At 36.3% G+C, this 17,832-nt stretch overlaps 1 protein-coding gene across 6 annotated transcripts in view; it reads left to right on the plus strand.

Moving 5' to 3' along the window:
• The first annotated feature begins 439 nt into the window (after positions 1-439).
• arm (armadillo) overlaps positions 440-17,832 on the plus strand; it is a 68,478-nt gene continuing 51,085 nt past the window's right edge. For 5 of the 6 annotated variants that reach the window (XM_081745206.1, XM_081745208.1, XM_081745209.1 and 2 more), the window contains exons 1-2: positions 440-595; positions 8,542-8,604. In XM_081745206.1, the coding sequence (XP_081601332.1) occupies positions 8,568-8,604 (37 nt within the window). In that variant the 5' untranslated portion in view covers positions 440-595; positions 8,542-8,567. Of the gene's footprint in view, positions 596-697; positions 841-8,541; positions 8,605-17,832 lie in introns of those variants that run through there. The other variant, XM_081745207.1, reaches the window with a different exon arrangement.

Raw genomic sequence — 17,832 nt, forward strand, 5'->3', positions numbered from 1 at the left:
TGGACAATGCTTATGTAAACACGAATTCTATTTTACAAATAACCTTTTTCCTTTCTTTTTTGATCTCTGTTTTGTTAAGCCGATTAAATATTTATAAGCATTGATTTTTTTCATGAGGTATAAATGACAAAAAAATCAGTTAAATGCAATATGAGTTCCAACAATTTATTTACTAATCATTTCATTTAATCATCATTTCCTCTACATTTTCCGGAGGAAAGTATGCAGAAAATGAACCTGTCGTCCTAAAGATATCCATCTAGGCAGCAGACAGGGCGCATGAATACATCCGGAAACAAAATTATATATCCTAATTAATGCTTAATTAACAATAAAAAGTTGTGGTTTTATTAAAAATCATGTTTATTTTGCAGTTCAAGAATTGTAATTTATATGTATGACTCAACGTCAGTAAAATAAGAAAAATAACTTGGAACTACATTTTTACCTCTGCGCGAGTGCCAACAGGAGAACATCAACGAATCTATCGACTGAACGCCATATTTTAAGTTTCTTCAGTGATTTGTGGTTATAAAACGAAAGAAATCGATAGTTGGTGCTGAGCAAATAGAGACTACTTTACTCTGGTTAACAGGTAAGGAAGAGTGAAGAAAAATGTTATTTTAGTGAATTGATTTAGCATAAAAGTTGCGTAAAATGATGGGTGTGGTGGTGACAAGTGTTTGCTGTCATTGATCGTCGATTACTCATAAACACACTCATTCAGTGATAATACTTGGAAGTGTTTTGTGGTGTATTATCTCAGAAGTGCCCATTTTATGTTCTCTTCCTTTTCACATTTTGTATGAAAGTTCATACATAATTTCATCTGTGTATAAGGTAAAAGAAATCTTAAAGGTTTTAATGGTGCGGCGTGAACTTACATATTGATCATTACTATTAAGTATGCATTTCCAATATTTAGTAGAGTAAAATTACTTCTGATGATTAAAGTACTGGTTGATAATGAGTTGGAGAAAATATATACATACTGAAATAAATGTATATTATACAAAGTAAATAAGAATTTGGTGAAATAATTTATATAGGGCAAACAAAAGTTTGTAGTATGCTAGTTCAGTAAGGAAATGTAGTATTATTTAATGATTGGTATGGGTGAATCTCGTAAAATAAGTCTGTAAGTTGAGAAAATGCCCAAATTTAGACATTAAAAATTTAGAATTTAGTCATTTCAATGGAAACTGACCAGAAGCTGGTATAGGGCATACAAGTACGGATATATTTTTCGTGAATTAAAGTAGTTACTATAACTTACCATGGAATAATAATGATAATAAAGTACAGTAGCTTCAAAGACAATTGGTACACCGAGAAGTACAGTTCCTTCAGAATTACTTCGGTAAGTGCTCTTAATTTGCTTATGCAAGCTGTGCCCTTACACTCATGAACAAAGGTTACTGTTTATGAGTAGAATTAATTTTGGATATAGTATACATGAAGCTGCATCAGTTCCCGAAGGAGCAGGACGCTCATACTTTTAGGGATTATTCATTGACTATGTACGAACTTACAAAGGGGGTAACAAAGCGACTTTTATTTACTTATCGACTGATACGAAAATAATAAAGAACGTACCTGTACTTTATATCTGCATATGTAATGCCCTTGTACTTTATCTATGACTGTGTGGGGGATTTAACGCATATCGCATGTCTTGTGCACATCGATACTTCTTACCATTGCACTACGTAGAAAATTTATGGTATTTCATGTAGAAATGGTAATAGAACACACAAGAAACGCAGATCAGGGGGACCAGAATTGATTTTGACATATTTTTGGATTTGGGGGACCAGAATTGTTAGGTTAAAATTCGTACTTTCCGCTGTGTTTTCTGTATTTTTATTTGTTCAGGGTAGGTTAGGTTAGATTAAGTTAGGTTAACTTAGTACTTCATTTGGCAGTTTGTAGAACTCGGCTTTCTGGTTATATTTTTTGTATTTTTTTGTTTGTTCAGGTCGAGTTTAGGTTAATACTTCATTTTATAATTACATTTCCGTAATGACTTATTCCCCCTGTAAATTTCTCTTTTTGTGCAATTTTGGCCTCTCGAATTCAAAACGGATATAGTATACATGAAGCTGCATCAGTTCCCGAAGGAGCAGGACGCTCATACTTTTAGAGATTATTCATTGAGTATGTACGAACTTACAAAGGGGGTAACAAAGCGACTTTTATTTACTTATTGACTGATACAAAAATAAAAAAGAACGTACCTGTACTTTATATCTGCATGTGTAGTGCCCTTGTACTTTATCTCTATGACTATGTGTGTGTGGGGGGGGGGAATTTAAGGCATGTCGCATGTCTTGTGCACATGGATATTTCTTACTATTGCACTACGTAGAAAATGTATGGTATTTCATGTAGAAGTGGTAATAGAACACAGAAGAAACGCAGATCAGGGGGTTCACATGTATACTAATACCTTAAAAAATTTTTTTTGGTGAATAAAAACGTTTTATTTTCAACCCTGTCCATGGCTTTTTTTTTTTTTTTTTTTTTTTTTTTTTTAAATGAACATATTTTTGTTATGTTTATTGAATGAATTAGCTTTGATTCGGATGTCCGGATGACAAGATTCATATCCGTTCCTTGTGAAAGTAGTAAAAACAAAGTGCTTTTGCCAATGATATGAGATTCAATAGCACTTGTCATGGTTTCATACTAGTATCTCTCCGCTTGTAAAGATAAAATACAGCTTCTGTACACTACAGAAATACACTGCCGCTGGGAAATAGAATCTAGCACAATCGTCTTTCATATGCACTCGCTTATTTTATTCGTCATAAAATACTTGCAATGATTTTACATTGGTAACCGTACACTTGTAAACCTATGATACAGCTGTATTACTTTGTATTTAATTCGTCGTCTGCAGAAATTTGTTCTTTATAAACGTCTGTTCATGCACAGTATTGAATTTGACCTGTTAATCTTCCAAAATGTGGTGTGCCAAAAGTAAATTGAACCCAAAACTTATTTTTATGCGTACATTTTTGTTTCCGTCGCTGGATATTCATCTGCTGAATCTTACTTCAATCATAACATTTACAAGCTGAACGGGGATGCCGGTAAAGCAAAGTTTGTTTCAGCAAAGGTGCTAGTTTTTACTGCTCAAAACTTCTAGTACTGTATGGGTCATAGAATAGACACAAAGTTGGAAATGACATTCATTTGCACGTATGATTTTTATTATTCTGATATGTTTCGGTTCAGAATGGTTAACTATTGTTACAGAACACATGTAGAATGTCTGAAGTTCTATAAACTAGCCTCGGATATTGACACAAGGCTTTTTCGAATAGTAAGGCCAGGGTTTCTTGGTTCGATTCCAGCACATGTGAATTTGTAATGGATAACATCGTATCCATGGAATTTCTTGGGATTCTTTCCTGGGTATTGTTTAGTTTCTCCCCCAAATCACTTGGTAGTGACTCTAGCTCACTGAGTAGTGGTTACGGTTCGTTATTTTTAATTGTGATGAGTGTAAGTACAGTGTAGACGTATGGCATGTGCTAGGCGACAAGTGCGTCCGTAGCAGGGTTGGCAAAAACCATGGTTTTTATTAAAAAAACAAAAAAAAAAACGGTTTTTTTGGTTTAAACCAGGTTTTTATGGTTTAAATAATTTGCTCTATATATTCATATCATATATGGACAGAAATAAGTTTGTTTCGCCTAGATGTTATTAGGCAACAACCGGGTTATGCTGGAAGGGGTCATATAAGCTTAAAGCGGAATAAAAACCGCTTCTCAAGTTACATCCGAGAGAAATTGTCCTCCATTTGAACTCGGAACCAGGACTAATTGGCCACAAATGCGATACGTCTGCCGACTCACTCACGAAGGAATTCTGATTTAAAAAAAAAAAAAAACGTTGTACTGATCTTTACAGGACAAAAAGATAAACAGTTGCACAAGTGAAACCATTACACAGAATTACATATGAACAATTTCAAAGTACTACGGAGTACAGAAGAACTAATTTAGTTCAAGTTAGTTAACAACGACTTTTATTGGTCCAAATTAAAGAAATACACCGACTTAATCTGCATATCAATAAGAAAAGTGAATAAAGATACGAATTATTTGAGTCCACTTTGGCTCAGACTCATTTATACATAAATAGATACCAGAGATACTTATTTCACTAAATGCCTCTTGTGGGGTCTGTATGACCCCCCCCCCACACACACACAAAGTACGGAATTTTCGATGTATTTTATCAATAGTAAACATTGAAACGAAACAATATTTAGAATTTTTCTTCGACTGCAATTACATAACAATAATAACAACTACAAAAAATCACAGAATAAACATTTATAAACTTTTAAAAAAAAGTTGCTTTTGTAGTATAATATTTTTGAGTAATGAATGGGGAATTTAGGTCTGAATATAATACGAATAATATACGGGAGTGAAACGTGATAACCCACAAATGTGTGTTCATCAAGATTTTACAAACACTTACACATTTACGAACATCTTTTTTTTGGTTTAAACCAGTTGTTTTTTTTTTTAAAAAACAGCTGGTTTAAACCAGCCAACCCTGGTCCGTAGGGAGCAGGCACGTCAACGATGGTGGACATACGCATATACAAGGTAGTTTACAACGGCAGGGTACCGAATCCGGAGCCGTCAGCGAATTTGGGGGAAATACTAAATGCCATCCTTCTTCCTTTACACTTTTGATCATCTGTCTCCCTTAGCAAACAGGACAATCATTGGATATAAAAGTGAAGGATTTATTTTTTCTTTCGAATTTTTTAAGTAGCCTAGGAGTTCAGAAACTGTTGAATTCAAATTTATTTGATTTAATATACTAAGAATCGTTCGATAATGCGTCCATGAAAGATTATTTCTGATTTCAAAAATCTGAATCTACTACTAAATAATCACGGTTAAAAATTGATGTGAGAAGGGGAATACATAGATATTACATGCATGATATTCACGAATTTGTTATTGGTATTATGCTGATTTTATGGTAGTCTCATCATGTTGCTGTTGTTTTTTATTAACACATCTTGTACATATTCGTGGATAAAATGGACTCAGTGGTAGAGCGACTACCTCTAGTTGGAGAGCTCCTTGGTTTGATTCCAGACCATATGAGTTTGTGGTGGATAGTATTGTATCTTTTATTTTTTTTTTTCCTGATCTTTCTCCCGTTTTCCCCCTCACATTCACATTTCACAAAATTTTCCATACTTATTCATTCCATTAATAATCTGTCACCGTTAGTCTAAAGCACTTTCGTGAGACGCTAAATGATTTTTTTTTTTTTTTTTATAGCTATATTTTCTGGCACAGACATAATGTTTGTGAACTTTCAAGCATCAGTAAGTTTGGAATTGGGGTGTCGTATGGATGAGTCAGGTAATTTTGTCGCGGCATTACTCGAGCAACGTGTGGACTTTGTGTGAACAAACATCGTGCTCGTGGGTTTTCTCGGAGTTCTTCCGTTTCCTCGCACTTTCTTCATTTCACCACTTCATTCATTTCTCATCTTCAGCGTCTCCTTTAGCCTCACCGGCATGGAACGTAAAACTCAAATATTTCATTTCATTTTTTACTCGAGCAACGGTTCTACCAGATTTGAACACATTTCTGATATTTTCAGGTTACGTTAGAGCTTTGTATTTCTATTTAATTAATTTAATCTAATTTCGCAGGTCAAAAACGTGAAGATCACAATGGCGTTTACAGAAAATTGGGTGTCACAAAATGTACTGTAGCGTCATTTGTTTGCATCATTGTATAACAAATGTGGTATTGTATGTTTTCGTTTTACATACAGCTTTGAAATACGTAATAACCCGATGTAGTGTTATTTGAAAAAAAATTGAAACTTTATTGGGTTGGCAACACTGTTAGCCTTGTGGTATCACAGAGTATACCAATGTACCCCAGTTGCTTAGTTCCATGATACAAAATTTCAAGAGTTTTTCGTTTATTAGTGTCAAAGTTACAAGGACGTATCAAGAAAAAAATGGTCCATCCCGTATGTAAAGTATCGATGTTACTATGTAAGTCTTCAATGCATCCATTGATCTCTTTAAGGACGATCTCTTTTGTTGCATGTTCACATATTTCACACACACACACGCACACACAAAAGTTCTCTTTCATGTATGCGACTCTTTTATAGTGCTGCCAGGTTGTCTTGAGCCATGGCAAAAATGCGAACTAAAGCTCACACCCATGCATTGAACCAATAAGGGTTCAGCCCTTGCTAAGCGAGAGAGCCTTAACGAAAGGGAGTGCAAATCCTTTAGCCGATAGTAGTGCTTGGAACGGAAGACCAGGTGTTCAGTCAATGTTGTTTATCTGTAATTGTCTGTTCATGGATTAGCACTATGTTCTGATTAAGTGGAAACAGATATAAAATATAGTAAATAATAATAAAAAACGGTGAAGTTGAAAAAGGATAAGTTAGGACATACCATATATTTCTGAATCCAAGCAGACTCTCATTAATTTAAACAAAGGGTTACGAAGAAAGAAAGATAAGTACAGTTCAACCCCTCAAATCCGAACTAATTGGGGCTGAAGCCTTTTCGGATTTCGAGGGGTTCGGATTACCCGGGAAATAATATTACGTACTTATTTCGTCACTGAATTGGCGGTAAAACTACTGAGGTTAGACAGGGTGGCCCAGTGGTCGAAAGGGCAGTGAGCTTGACTGGCGGGTGTACACTCATGTCCAGAATGATTGTCGCATATTTATAACTGTCTTCTTGTAAGAATATAATTAGATGATGATTTAGAATAAGCATTAAGTCTAAAAATGTTAAATCCTTAAAGAAAACTAAATTTGTGATTAAATCTATTTTTTTTTTTCATCATTTTCCAGCTGTAGTTTTTTTTCTCCTGAGAACGTGTTCGGATTTCCGGGTTCGGATTTGAGGGGTTGTACTGTAGCACCTACTGGGTACATCAGATCAGATACAGACCTCCTTGAGTCATCTGGGCCGCGGTGGCTCAGTGGTAGAGCGTTCACCTCTGGTGCTTGGGGTCCATGGTTAGATTGCAGCTCGCGCCAAGTGAACATTGTGGTGGACAAACATCGTGTGCGTGGGTTTTCTCGGTGTTCTCTCGTTTCCTCTCACTTTCTTCATTCCACCATTTCCTTCATTATTTCATCATCACAGTCTCCTTTAGCCTACCGGCATAACCGTGGGACGTACAATTCAAAGATTTCATTTCATTTTTTTTCCTTGAGTCATCTGCATTGAAAGGGCCCACTGAATCAACGAACGTTCAAGGCGAAAGCGGTAGGCGAGGAAAAAAGTAAAATTAGAAGTTGATGGTGGCTCGTGATTGTGTTTAGTAACGGAGAACTTCCACATCATGTGTCGCGAAAAGCAAGATCTATTTTGGGGCTCGAAATTTGCGGCGGAAACCTCGTCTTGGATTCAGAAATATTTATCACCTATAACATTAGGAAATTCAAGAACAACAAGAAAAGAAAGAAAAAAAAACCTAAAGTTATCACTGTTGAAATACCAATGTGAAGATTGTGTTGTGAGCAGGGTCGAAAAAAAATCATGATTTTTTTTAAAAGGCATTGTTGTTGTTCGTTTTGGATTTAAATCTAATCTATCTACTCGTATAATACAAGTCGCGAACTGAAGAAAAGCATTAGGAATTAGTATTAAATATTAATTATGCATTTAAGTGAAAATATTGGGATTAAATTTTGACTTAATCACCAATCGTTTACCTATTTCAATCCCAGAGATGGTTTAAGCATTAAGGAAAAGTACATAGAGCAACGTTTATCAACATAGCACTTTTTTTTTTTTAAGTTACTGATATTTGACAGGCATATTAAAAAAATGGAACTAGCTTGCGGCACGAAATATATATAAAATTCGCATAAATTTCGCCTAAAGTATAAATTTTTTTTTTTAAAAAAAGTTAAGTTTCGGAGAGGGGATCGGACCCCTCTAAATTCAGACTGATTTAAATAAATCCATCCTGGTTATGAGAAAGTATTTAAGCCTTTTTGTGCCCCTGAGGATGTCACACTCGAATGAAGAATACGGGGCGGCGGTGTGGTTTAGTTGTAGAGCTTACACCTCTGGCGCATGAGGTCCCTCGATTCCAGCTCGCTCCAAGCTGGACTTTGTAGTGGACAAACACCGTGTGCGTGGGTTTTCTCGGGGTTCTCCCGTTTTCTCTCACTTTATTCATTGCATTATTGTCTCCTTCAGCCTACCCAGCATAACCGTGGCACGTAAAGTTGAAAAATTTCATTTTATGTTCGAATGAGAAATATTAGTATGTGTATAATTTGAAATAAATTATTCCCTGCGTAAAGAAAGATAGAGCTTGGAAGCTACTTTCGGGGTATGAATATTACAAATGTGCTAAGTAAGTAAATCCTAAAATTTTCTAATTATTTCTTCTTTATTGGTATTTCTGAGGTCAGTTTTACTTACAGTCGTGTGGATTTAATTTTGTGCGTAACTAAAATTGTTAATAATTTTTTAAAAATTTTTACTTGTAGGAGTTGTTTAAAACACCTGTGATACCATGAGTTACCAGATGCAGACGTCTCAATCAAGACCAAGTGAGTATATTAATTGCTTTAGATTAGTTTGTGTGTGTTATTGTTTGGTCATAATAAAATAGGGCCTACTACGTACTTCGATGGTTCTCTTGAAACTGACTTGGGTAACTTTGTGGCTTAGTTAAACTTTTAGCATTCTTGGGAGGTCAAGTTGCTACAAGTAAAATTGAATAAAAATGGGTGGAGGTAGGGAGAATAAGAATAGTTAAAGATACTAAGAATTTGTAAAGAATATGACAACGGCTTCCTGTGTCCAGATGTACTTTAATTGTAGCGAACTGTTTCAGCAGCTTGTAGAGTGCTTATCTCTAGTGCGAGGGGTCTTACACTGTTATATCATCGATAAAGATCAAACAATTATGGCTCGAGGTCGTTGGCGCTTAGTAACGTGTGTTGTCAAAAGTTGGAAACCACTACCTTAAATTGCAAATCCATCTTCAATAAATGGTCCGAAGAAAGCGACAAAGGAAGTCGCTGAAATCAACTGCATAAGCAAAATAAGGGAATACAAATGTCGTTGAATTTATGCATCTAGAACATGTTTTCTTTATGTACTGTAATAGTATTTCTCTGTCCTAAGAATTCCTAGGTTTCTGTGGTCATTCATAGCTTCAGTTCTCGACGGACCTTATAGATTGATCTGGCAAACGTAGCCATCATGGTGACAAGACCTTTTTAATCCTTTGTCTTTTTTCGCTTGACAAAGACAGACCACCAAAAATGTTTGTCTAGTTAATTTTCTTGTGGTACGCAATACTGTTCCTTGCTTTACACAAAGAAAAATGTGTCCTTCATACGTTCTAGATGAAATAAGCAGTGACGCTAATGAAATCTTTTGTTCAAATAATTTAATAAATAGCTACTTCACTTAACTGTTTAATATGTCGTATCTTCTTTCTCACCTCAACCATAGGTTGGTAGGCAACATGGAAATTTTAAAACTTTTCTCTCCCTTGGGAGAGCTGTTTTATACTTTGATAAAGTCTCTTCTTCGTTAACTGCATCGAGAAAATCTATCCTTGGTCTTCCTCTTCCTGGTTTTCCTTCTGCCGTTCTCTCTATCAGTACGGTGATCCAATCGGAGTGCCGAATAAGATGGTCAAGCATGCTGTTTCTTCTTTTTCCTATTATTTTCATGATTTGTCGTCCTTCATTAGCTTCCTTTAGTATGTCTTCATTCCTTTTCCTTTCGGTCCATGATATGCGCAGTATTCTGCACCAACACTACATTTCAAATCCTTCCAGTTTGAATATATGTGCAGTATGTATCGATTGACCAACGTATGTCCGCATGTCCCCATAACATGCGATAACCATGTGTACTACACGTGCCAATAGTAAACAAAAACAACGCAGACGACGGACCCGAAGAGGAGTCACCCACATTCGCCAGCAGTCAGCAAGACGGAGATCACCGATGGCAGCCGACACTCCAGGATAAAAGAGCGCGGCACGCATCATTGAGCATCAATCTATCCAGGTTGATCAAACCACCTAAACCCCTCTCACGACGCTTGGTCACCGAGAGGTACACTCATGTCCAAAATTATTGTCGCATATCTATAGCTGTCTTCCCTTAAAAATATAATATAATGCTTTTGCAGGGTACTTTTAATACTGATAGTATGTATATAATCGGGAAATGTATATTTGTGGCCAATTTCATAGGAAAAGAATTACAAATACGAAAATTAGAATGAGTAAAACAAAATGTTGCTAAACGGACAAGGAAGTTTTATTTTAATTTTGTTGTTCTTATTTACTGCTATTTTGAGATGAAATTTGCCATATACATGTTTTTGCTAATTATACACATACTAACATCATAAGAAATAAAGGACGAATTCGTTATCAAATTATATTCCTACAACAACACATTTATAGACATGCGACAACAATTTTGGACATGAGTGTACCTATCCTTAAACCCTAAGACGCACGGTCATTGGGTTCCTATCCTCTCACGACGCCCGGTCACCGAGAGAGACATCTAAGCTTAACCCCTCTCACGACGCTTGGTCATTGGGTTCCTTTCTTTGTCTTACCCAAATTATTAGTGGAACTGCTTATTGTATAGCTTTTGTATTTAAGAAGACAATTTTATAAGAAAAGGTGATGGGAAAGTCCAAATTTCCGTGTACAGTAATTACTCTACCTTTATAGACTGAAAGAATTTTACAATATACAACACACTTATGTTCCTCTGAGATTAAGATCAAAAAATGGAATGTGTCTTACACTGATACAAAGAGTGGTTACTTGTACATAATTTCATAAGTATTCTCGATTCTGTGTTGTTTTATGTTTTCCTTATTTCCTTAACGCTGTGCAACAGCATTCGAGCTACGAACAGCTTAGTGACTCAGTTAGGCTATAATCGCTTTACTTACCGCTTCATAATGTTTTTTTTTTCTTTCTTTGGACGTATATGCGTTATAGATATTTTCAGACGCGCGTTCGATTCTACGTATAGTTAAACATGGTTAACCGCATATATTTATTACTAAAATATCACTTTGTATTTATTTACCAGGTTTTATAATACGCCATGAAAAAATTTTCATTAAAAGGGGGTACACCGTATATGTGGCAGATACGTACATAATATATAAGCTTTTTATGCAAGAAACTGAACAGATGCACACACACGTTAAGGTGCATGGAATAGAGAAATTTTTCTTCTAACTGTTTCAAAATAAAAGCAGCTGCCAAACGGGCGTAGGACAATGGTTAGCGTTCTGGCTGCACCGTCGAGATGTTCTCGATTCAGACTACGCGATATTTTTTAAAGTTTTTTTTTTCTGTTTAATTAGGCGAATGGTAGTACTACCTTTAAATATATGCTCTCACTTACTTCTTTTTCATTATTGTTACTATTGGTTGTTAATAGTCCAGTGTAAATCGGTGGCGTAGAGTCATTTGGTAGTTCTTTAACCCTAGGAGGGCCAAGGGGGTTACAAACTGTACCCCACTTATAAGTTTTTGATTTTAGCTCTGTAAGTAATAACTGTTAGTTTCCGATTTTTCTTATAGCAGACTTTAAATAAAGGAAGAATATGGCAATGAAGTAATTTTTGCGTTGAAAGTCTTACTTTTCGTAAAGATAAATAAATAAAAAAAGATTGAGGTCCAAAATGTACCCCACGCGCCGCTCCGTGGAAATTTATATTATTGCGATTTTTTTTCTCATGTGGGCTGGCAATAGACCCCGTTACATAATAAATTCGGAGAATGATATAATATTACATTGATTAACATTGAAGTGGTCACTTGGCATTGAGTACCATTGTGTAACAGCTAGCTGAAGCTCCAGAATGAACTGTGCAGTCCTGACCAAACGAAATGGAATCGGCACTTTTTGCATATGATATTTCGTCTAATGAGGATTATATTGAGAATTCAGAAGAAAAAAATGACTACCAAAGTGATTAAAATGATGACCTTATAAATTCTCACGACCAAACATATCACAATAAAGATACGTTGGGGTTCACTTTGTACCCCGCTTGGCACTGCGCGGGTGCTAATTAGCTTGGCCTTCCAAGGGTTAAATAAATAATTGTTCAAGGGTTAAAAGAAAGGAAATAGAATTAGGGCTGAATTGGAAGTAAACTTAAAAACGACAATGAGATCATAATCTATGCGGAGTAGTGATACTATGTAAGTTATAGGCTGTGGTTTTTGGAGAGATGTTCGATGGAAGTTTTATTATACTGTTACGATTGGGATTTGGATGTTTATATATATTTCGAGTCTAGAGAGCACAAATGTCATAGTCCAGCTTTCTAAATTTTTCAGGAGACTTTCAAAGTATTGACAAAAATCAGGATCGTGACTAAAATAGTTGAACATTGAGGATTACGATAAACTGACTCTGATGCATGCTACTGAAATTGAATGTGTTGTGTGTAACTTCAGTTACAGTTAATATTTGAACATATGATATGTATGCTCGTTAGCATTAGTACTGAATTGGGACATTATGATTAATCCATAGGGGTTTAGTAATAATAATACGCATTATTTTTTAAAGAAATACGTGTATTACTACGAGAAAATGAACTGTGTTGTGCAGGAAACTTGTTTAAGCAACACGAGCATAAGATAGAGTATGAAATTCTCTTTCACTGTCATCGACAGCAGGCACTCTGGAACTGGAGGGCAGTGATTCATACAACACCTGGTAGTCCTTTGGAATAACATTTTTCCCCCCAGAGGTGACATTAAATCTTTTTTGACAGCCGCAATGGGTATACGTTCCTTATAGAGCTGCATCACAATGAGGTTTTTTGATGCTCTTCGGTCTTCCCCGGCCTAGAGTGCTGAGTGCTTTGAAATCCATGTCTGACCTGATGCGATGTAAGGCTTGCTCTTCTCAAATCTCATCATTTTAATTAATGCTATTTCACAGTTTCCCCGTCTGTAGTTTTCAAATGATTTTTCTGATTTCTGTAGCAATGCTTTTGGAGTTTTTGAATACTGTGTGATCAAGATTCTGAACAACGTACTCTCGTGGCTGGTTACTAGCATGTCGAAACAAGATTTCCCATTTTCTTGGAGTGTAGGTTTTTTTTCATGCTTACGAGCTTTCTCAATTATAGCATGAATGGAATCTGTCTAAAAATCTATGACCACACTCCATGAATTTTAGGTCTATTGTTTCCAATGCAGAATGAGTTTGGGCGATGTAAAGAAGAGATGCTGCTGCGAACTGACTTCTGTTTTGACCCCTGCATTGTATTAATACACCTAAAGGTGTAATGCTTCGGCGACCTGGGGGCGGGGGGGGAGAGGGAATAAAATTCCTCACCAAATGGTCTCTCAAAATTGATCAAATGAATGTTTTCCCACCACATGACAAAAGGCGCAGTGGATAAACTGAATTTAGGATCTGTGGTTTTCCAGCCTTCAAAAGCACTACCATAGGAATAGGCGACTTCCCCATTGTTTACTTCCTCTGATGCAACCTGCTACCAGTTCTTTTAACGTTGCATTCACAAAACTCTCACAACGCAATGTTTGTAAGTCACTACTATCAGAAAGATTGTGCATACTTTCATATGTCTGGACTTGCCCTAGCAAAGCAGAGTTTGAGCTTTACAACAGCTGTTCACTGTATATTACCAAGGAGTTATTTACAGTGGACATATGATATTTGTGCAACTGACATAGCAGATATCAAGCTATGGGAATAGCTGACAAAGTCAATACGGAGAAAAATTGGACATCCGACATTTCGATTTATAGATCGATTATTGGGTTATGAGTACATGTACGTGAAAAATACGTCACAGGAAAATTATTTATAAATAAAGGAAGGCATTTACAGGCTACTGTTTAATAAAAAGTGATCCAGATACATTGATGTTCACCTTGTTACGTAGGTATACTTAAGTGCAGACTACATATAACGAATAATAAGATAAACGCATATTGGTAAAGGCACGACTGCAAGAACAAATAGAACTACTGTTAAGTATACCTAGTTATATCATAAATACTGTTTCAAAGTTTGGAGTGGCACAGTGCTGCCATCTGTGTATAAAGCGGAAGATGCATGTAGTGTGTGTGTGATTGTTCATGACATACGTTGCTATTGTACTGAGTTCTGATGGAGTGGGGCGATTACGAAAATTGCACTACACAAGGTTGGAAAGACAGCAGGTGAGATTTTCAACGTCCTGAAACCCCTACAAATCAGAAAGAGATTCGTGTATCGCGCCATACAGCAATACACCGAGACTGGAACGGCAGCTGACCGCACAAGGAGTGGTAGACCACGAACGGTACGAACTCGCAGGTTCAGAAAGTAGTTGCAGCAAGAATTCGAAGAAATCCTCTTCGAACACAAAGTGTGATTGCTGCTGAGATAACATCAGTAGAAATTCCATGCCGTGTGCTCGGGAGTGACCTACATCTACGGGCGTATAAGAGGCGGACTGGTCACTTTCTGACCCAAAGATTAATGTCGCAGAGGGTCCTTAAATCAAAGAGACTGTTGCGGCGTTAGAAGAAGATTCTGTTCACTGACGAAAAGGTGTTAACGTCCAAAATGACCGTATGTATGCCACGTCATCTACTGCAGCTGCTGAGGCAGCTCCAAGGGTTCAGAGGGCACATCATCCTGCCTCAGTGATGGTTTGGTGGGGAGTGAGCTACACAGGCACAACCCAGCTGCATTTTTGCGAACAAGGTGTGAAAACATCTACCAAGGTGTACCAGGACACAATGCTAACACCTATAGTGAAAGCACTCTGTGCTACCATGTTCCCTGGAGAAAGGTGGACCTTCCAGCAGGATTCCGCTCCAGGCCACAAAGCGAAAACAACCCAGGACTGGCTGGCACGGAATGTCCCCGAATGATTGGCCTTCTAGCAGCCCGGACCTTAACCCGTTGGACTACAAACTTTGGGCAGTCCTTCAAGCAAAGGTTTGCCATAAACGGCACCCATCTGTCCAAAGTCTGAAACAATCCTTGACCCGAGCAGTGAACAATTTTCCCATGGACGTGGTGCGTAATGCCATTGACCAGTGGCCGGACAGACTTCGTGCCTGCATCAAGGCTAAGGGGAGACATTTCGAATAATGATTCGTGCGTCAGGTGTACAACATATCAAGGTAAAACATGACCAGAATAAATTGCCTTGGTGTTAATACGCTCTGTGTTATTTACATTCAAACTTGACAGTATTTATGATATAACTAGGTATAAACACCTTTGTTTACTACAATAAGTTTTTACTTTGTAGTAAGGATTTATTTCAAATAAGAACTTTCTTGCCTTGTATCTCGAATTTTCGATTCGTTCATATACATTTAGTGCAGTGTCTTTAGTGACGCAAAAAATTGCTCAAATGAACGCATTGTTAATTTACTTCCCTTTCTGTGGAACTGTATTGAGAATATTTTTTCCTTTTTGAAAAAAAAAAAATTAGTTAATATCAATGGTCTTAAATCTGGATTTTTCCTGAGTATTTGAAATTTCGTTGTTATTTTACTTACAGGAAGGATATAATTCTAAATAGCTAGTAAACATTAATAATTTTACGTATACTTTTTTTTTTTTTAAAATATAAACTTTTACTATAGTTTTAGATGAATGAGGATACCTTTTTTTTTTTTCTTCAGAAGAATTTCACAGGAAAGGAGAAAACTTAACATTAAGTACAGTTCACCAATCTTTAAACGTCACCGAAGAGTGGAGTGTCAGAGAATACTGAAACCTGCGTGTTAATCACAAAAATTCGACATGTTAGACAGTTCTTACTTTAATTACATATCCCATAACACCTATCAGCAAATATGTTAATTCAACTCTCGGAATCTTGTAGCTCTGAAGATGGCAGACGCTTCTGGCTATTTAAATTATCGGCAGAAATTTTAATATTCTGCGGTTTTTAATTATGTATACTTTAATAATCGATGTAGGTGTAAACCAAAGAAAATTTTGAGGTTTCGAATGCTGGTAGTTAACAACAGTGTGCAGTGTTGGCTTTCACCTCTTTGAAGAGAGAAACTTTGTTTCAGAAAGATTAATTATAGGTTAACGTGATTTGAGCCGTGTAAACCAACTACTATCATGCAATGAAATGAGTAAAATTCTCATGTCTGTGGGAGAAATAAATGTTTAAATCACAAGAAGAGTGACATGAAATGTTTATATTGCAAGTAAATGTCTTTCATGTTAGTTTCCTTTTTTCCCAGTCCTCCTCATTGCCATTTAAATTAGTTAATGTGCTTCAATGTGTCAGCATATTAATAATAAAAACAGTTACCGAATGTTTTGCAACTACAGATACTCATAATAATAATAATAATAATAAGGAAGACACATTGTAAAATCGTTGCGTAGTTTTGAATGTACGATGGGGTATCAGAAAGTTCGTGCAGTTACTGGAGGAAAAATTGTGCATATCTTTGAGACCATGATGCCATTAGTCGTTCCTTGCGTAGGCGCCGTGCTTCTCGACACATTTTTACCAGCGGTTCTTCACCATACGTAAGCAGTTTTTGGACAAGTCTGTACTTTGTGCTTGAAATATCATTTCTACTTCAAAAATGACATAATCTCTCCTTTCAAAATGACGTTCTTTGAGTGGACGCTTCATTTCTGTAGGAAGAAAGAAAATCACTATGCTAAGTTCGGTGAATGTAAAGAGTGGGGAAATATTTCATATCCTGAGTGCACTACATTCACTTTGGATACATTTGCTGAATAAGCTAGTGCATTGTCTGTCAATAGCAGCATCTCCCTACTCAGCCAGTGTTCCTACTGGCCAGGGAAAATAGTACAAGTCAGGAAAGCTAAGGAAAAAAAGACTGGAAATCAGGGAAAGTCAGGGAAATTTTTTTTCTAACATTAATTATACACCAGTTTCAGTTTAGCCAACTATTATAATACCTGTTTGGATTTTATTGTTTTTTCTTGTGGGTAGATATTAATAATTACAGTATGCGACATTGCTCAGATTTTTAGTGGAAGGTAAGTGGAATGTACGTATAAGCACTTGATTACTATTTGTATATAGAATAAATGTTCTGATATATAAATATTCACCGTTATTTATTCCTTATTATCTCGCAACATCATCCGACACCTGTCATGAAAGGCAAGGAATTTCCTGGCAACGCCAGGGAAATAGATTTCTCCAGATCAGTAGGAACCTTGTCTGCATTCCTAGACGCTTGGTCTTAAGTTCCTATCGTAACTGAGCTAGAAGATAAGAATAATGATAGTTTGACCTTTTGATAAGTACTCTTGTCGTGATGATTCCATACTGGTCGCTGAATATGGAATCCATCACTTTGGCGGCAGACTTCTGCACCGTTGCTTTTTTTAAGGGAAGGGTGTTTCCATTGCTTGACCGAACTTTTAATCTATTGTGACTAGTCGGCTGAAGAAGTCCTTTATTATGCTTATAGCCAGAGTTGGCTGGTTTAAACCAAAATGGTTTAAACCAGCTGTTTTTTCAAAAAAAAAAAAAAAGTTTAAACCAAAAAACGAAAAATGTTTGTGAAAGTGTAAGTGTTCGTAAAATCTTGGCGAACACACATTTGTGGGTTATCGCGTGTCACTCCCTCATATTATTCGTATTACATTCAGACCTAAATTCCCCATTCATTACTCAAAGAGATTATACTACAAAAGCAACTGTTTTTTTTTTTTTTAAATATATATATATATATATATACATAAGTTTATGAATGTTTCTTTTCTGATTTTTATAG

The sequence above is a fragment of the Thermobia domestica genome, chromosome 18, assembly GCF_964235325.1.
Source record: "Thermobia domestica chromosome 18, izTheDome1.hap1.1, whole genome shotgun sequence".
Lineage (NCBI taxonomy): Eukaryota > Metazoa > Arthropoda > Insecta > Zygentoma > Lepismatidae > Thermobia > Thermobia domestica.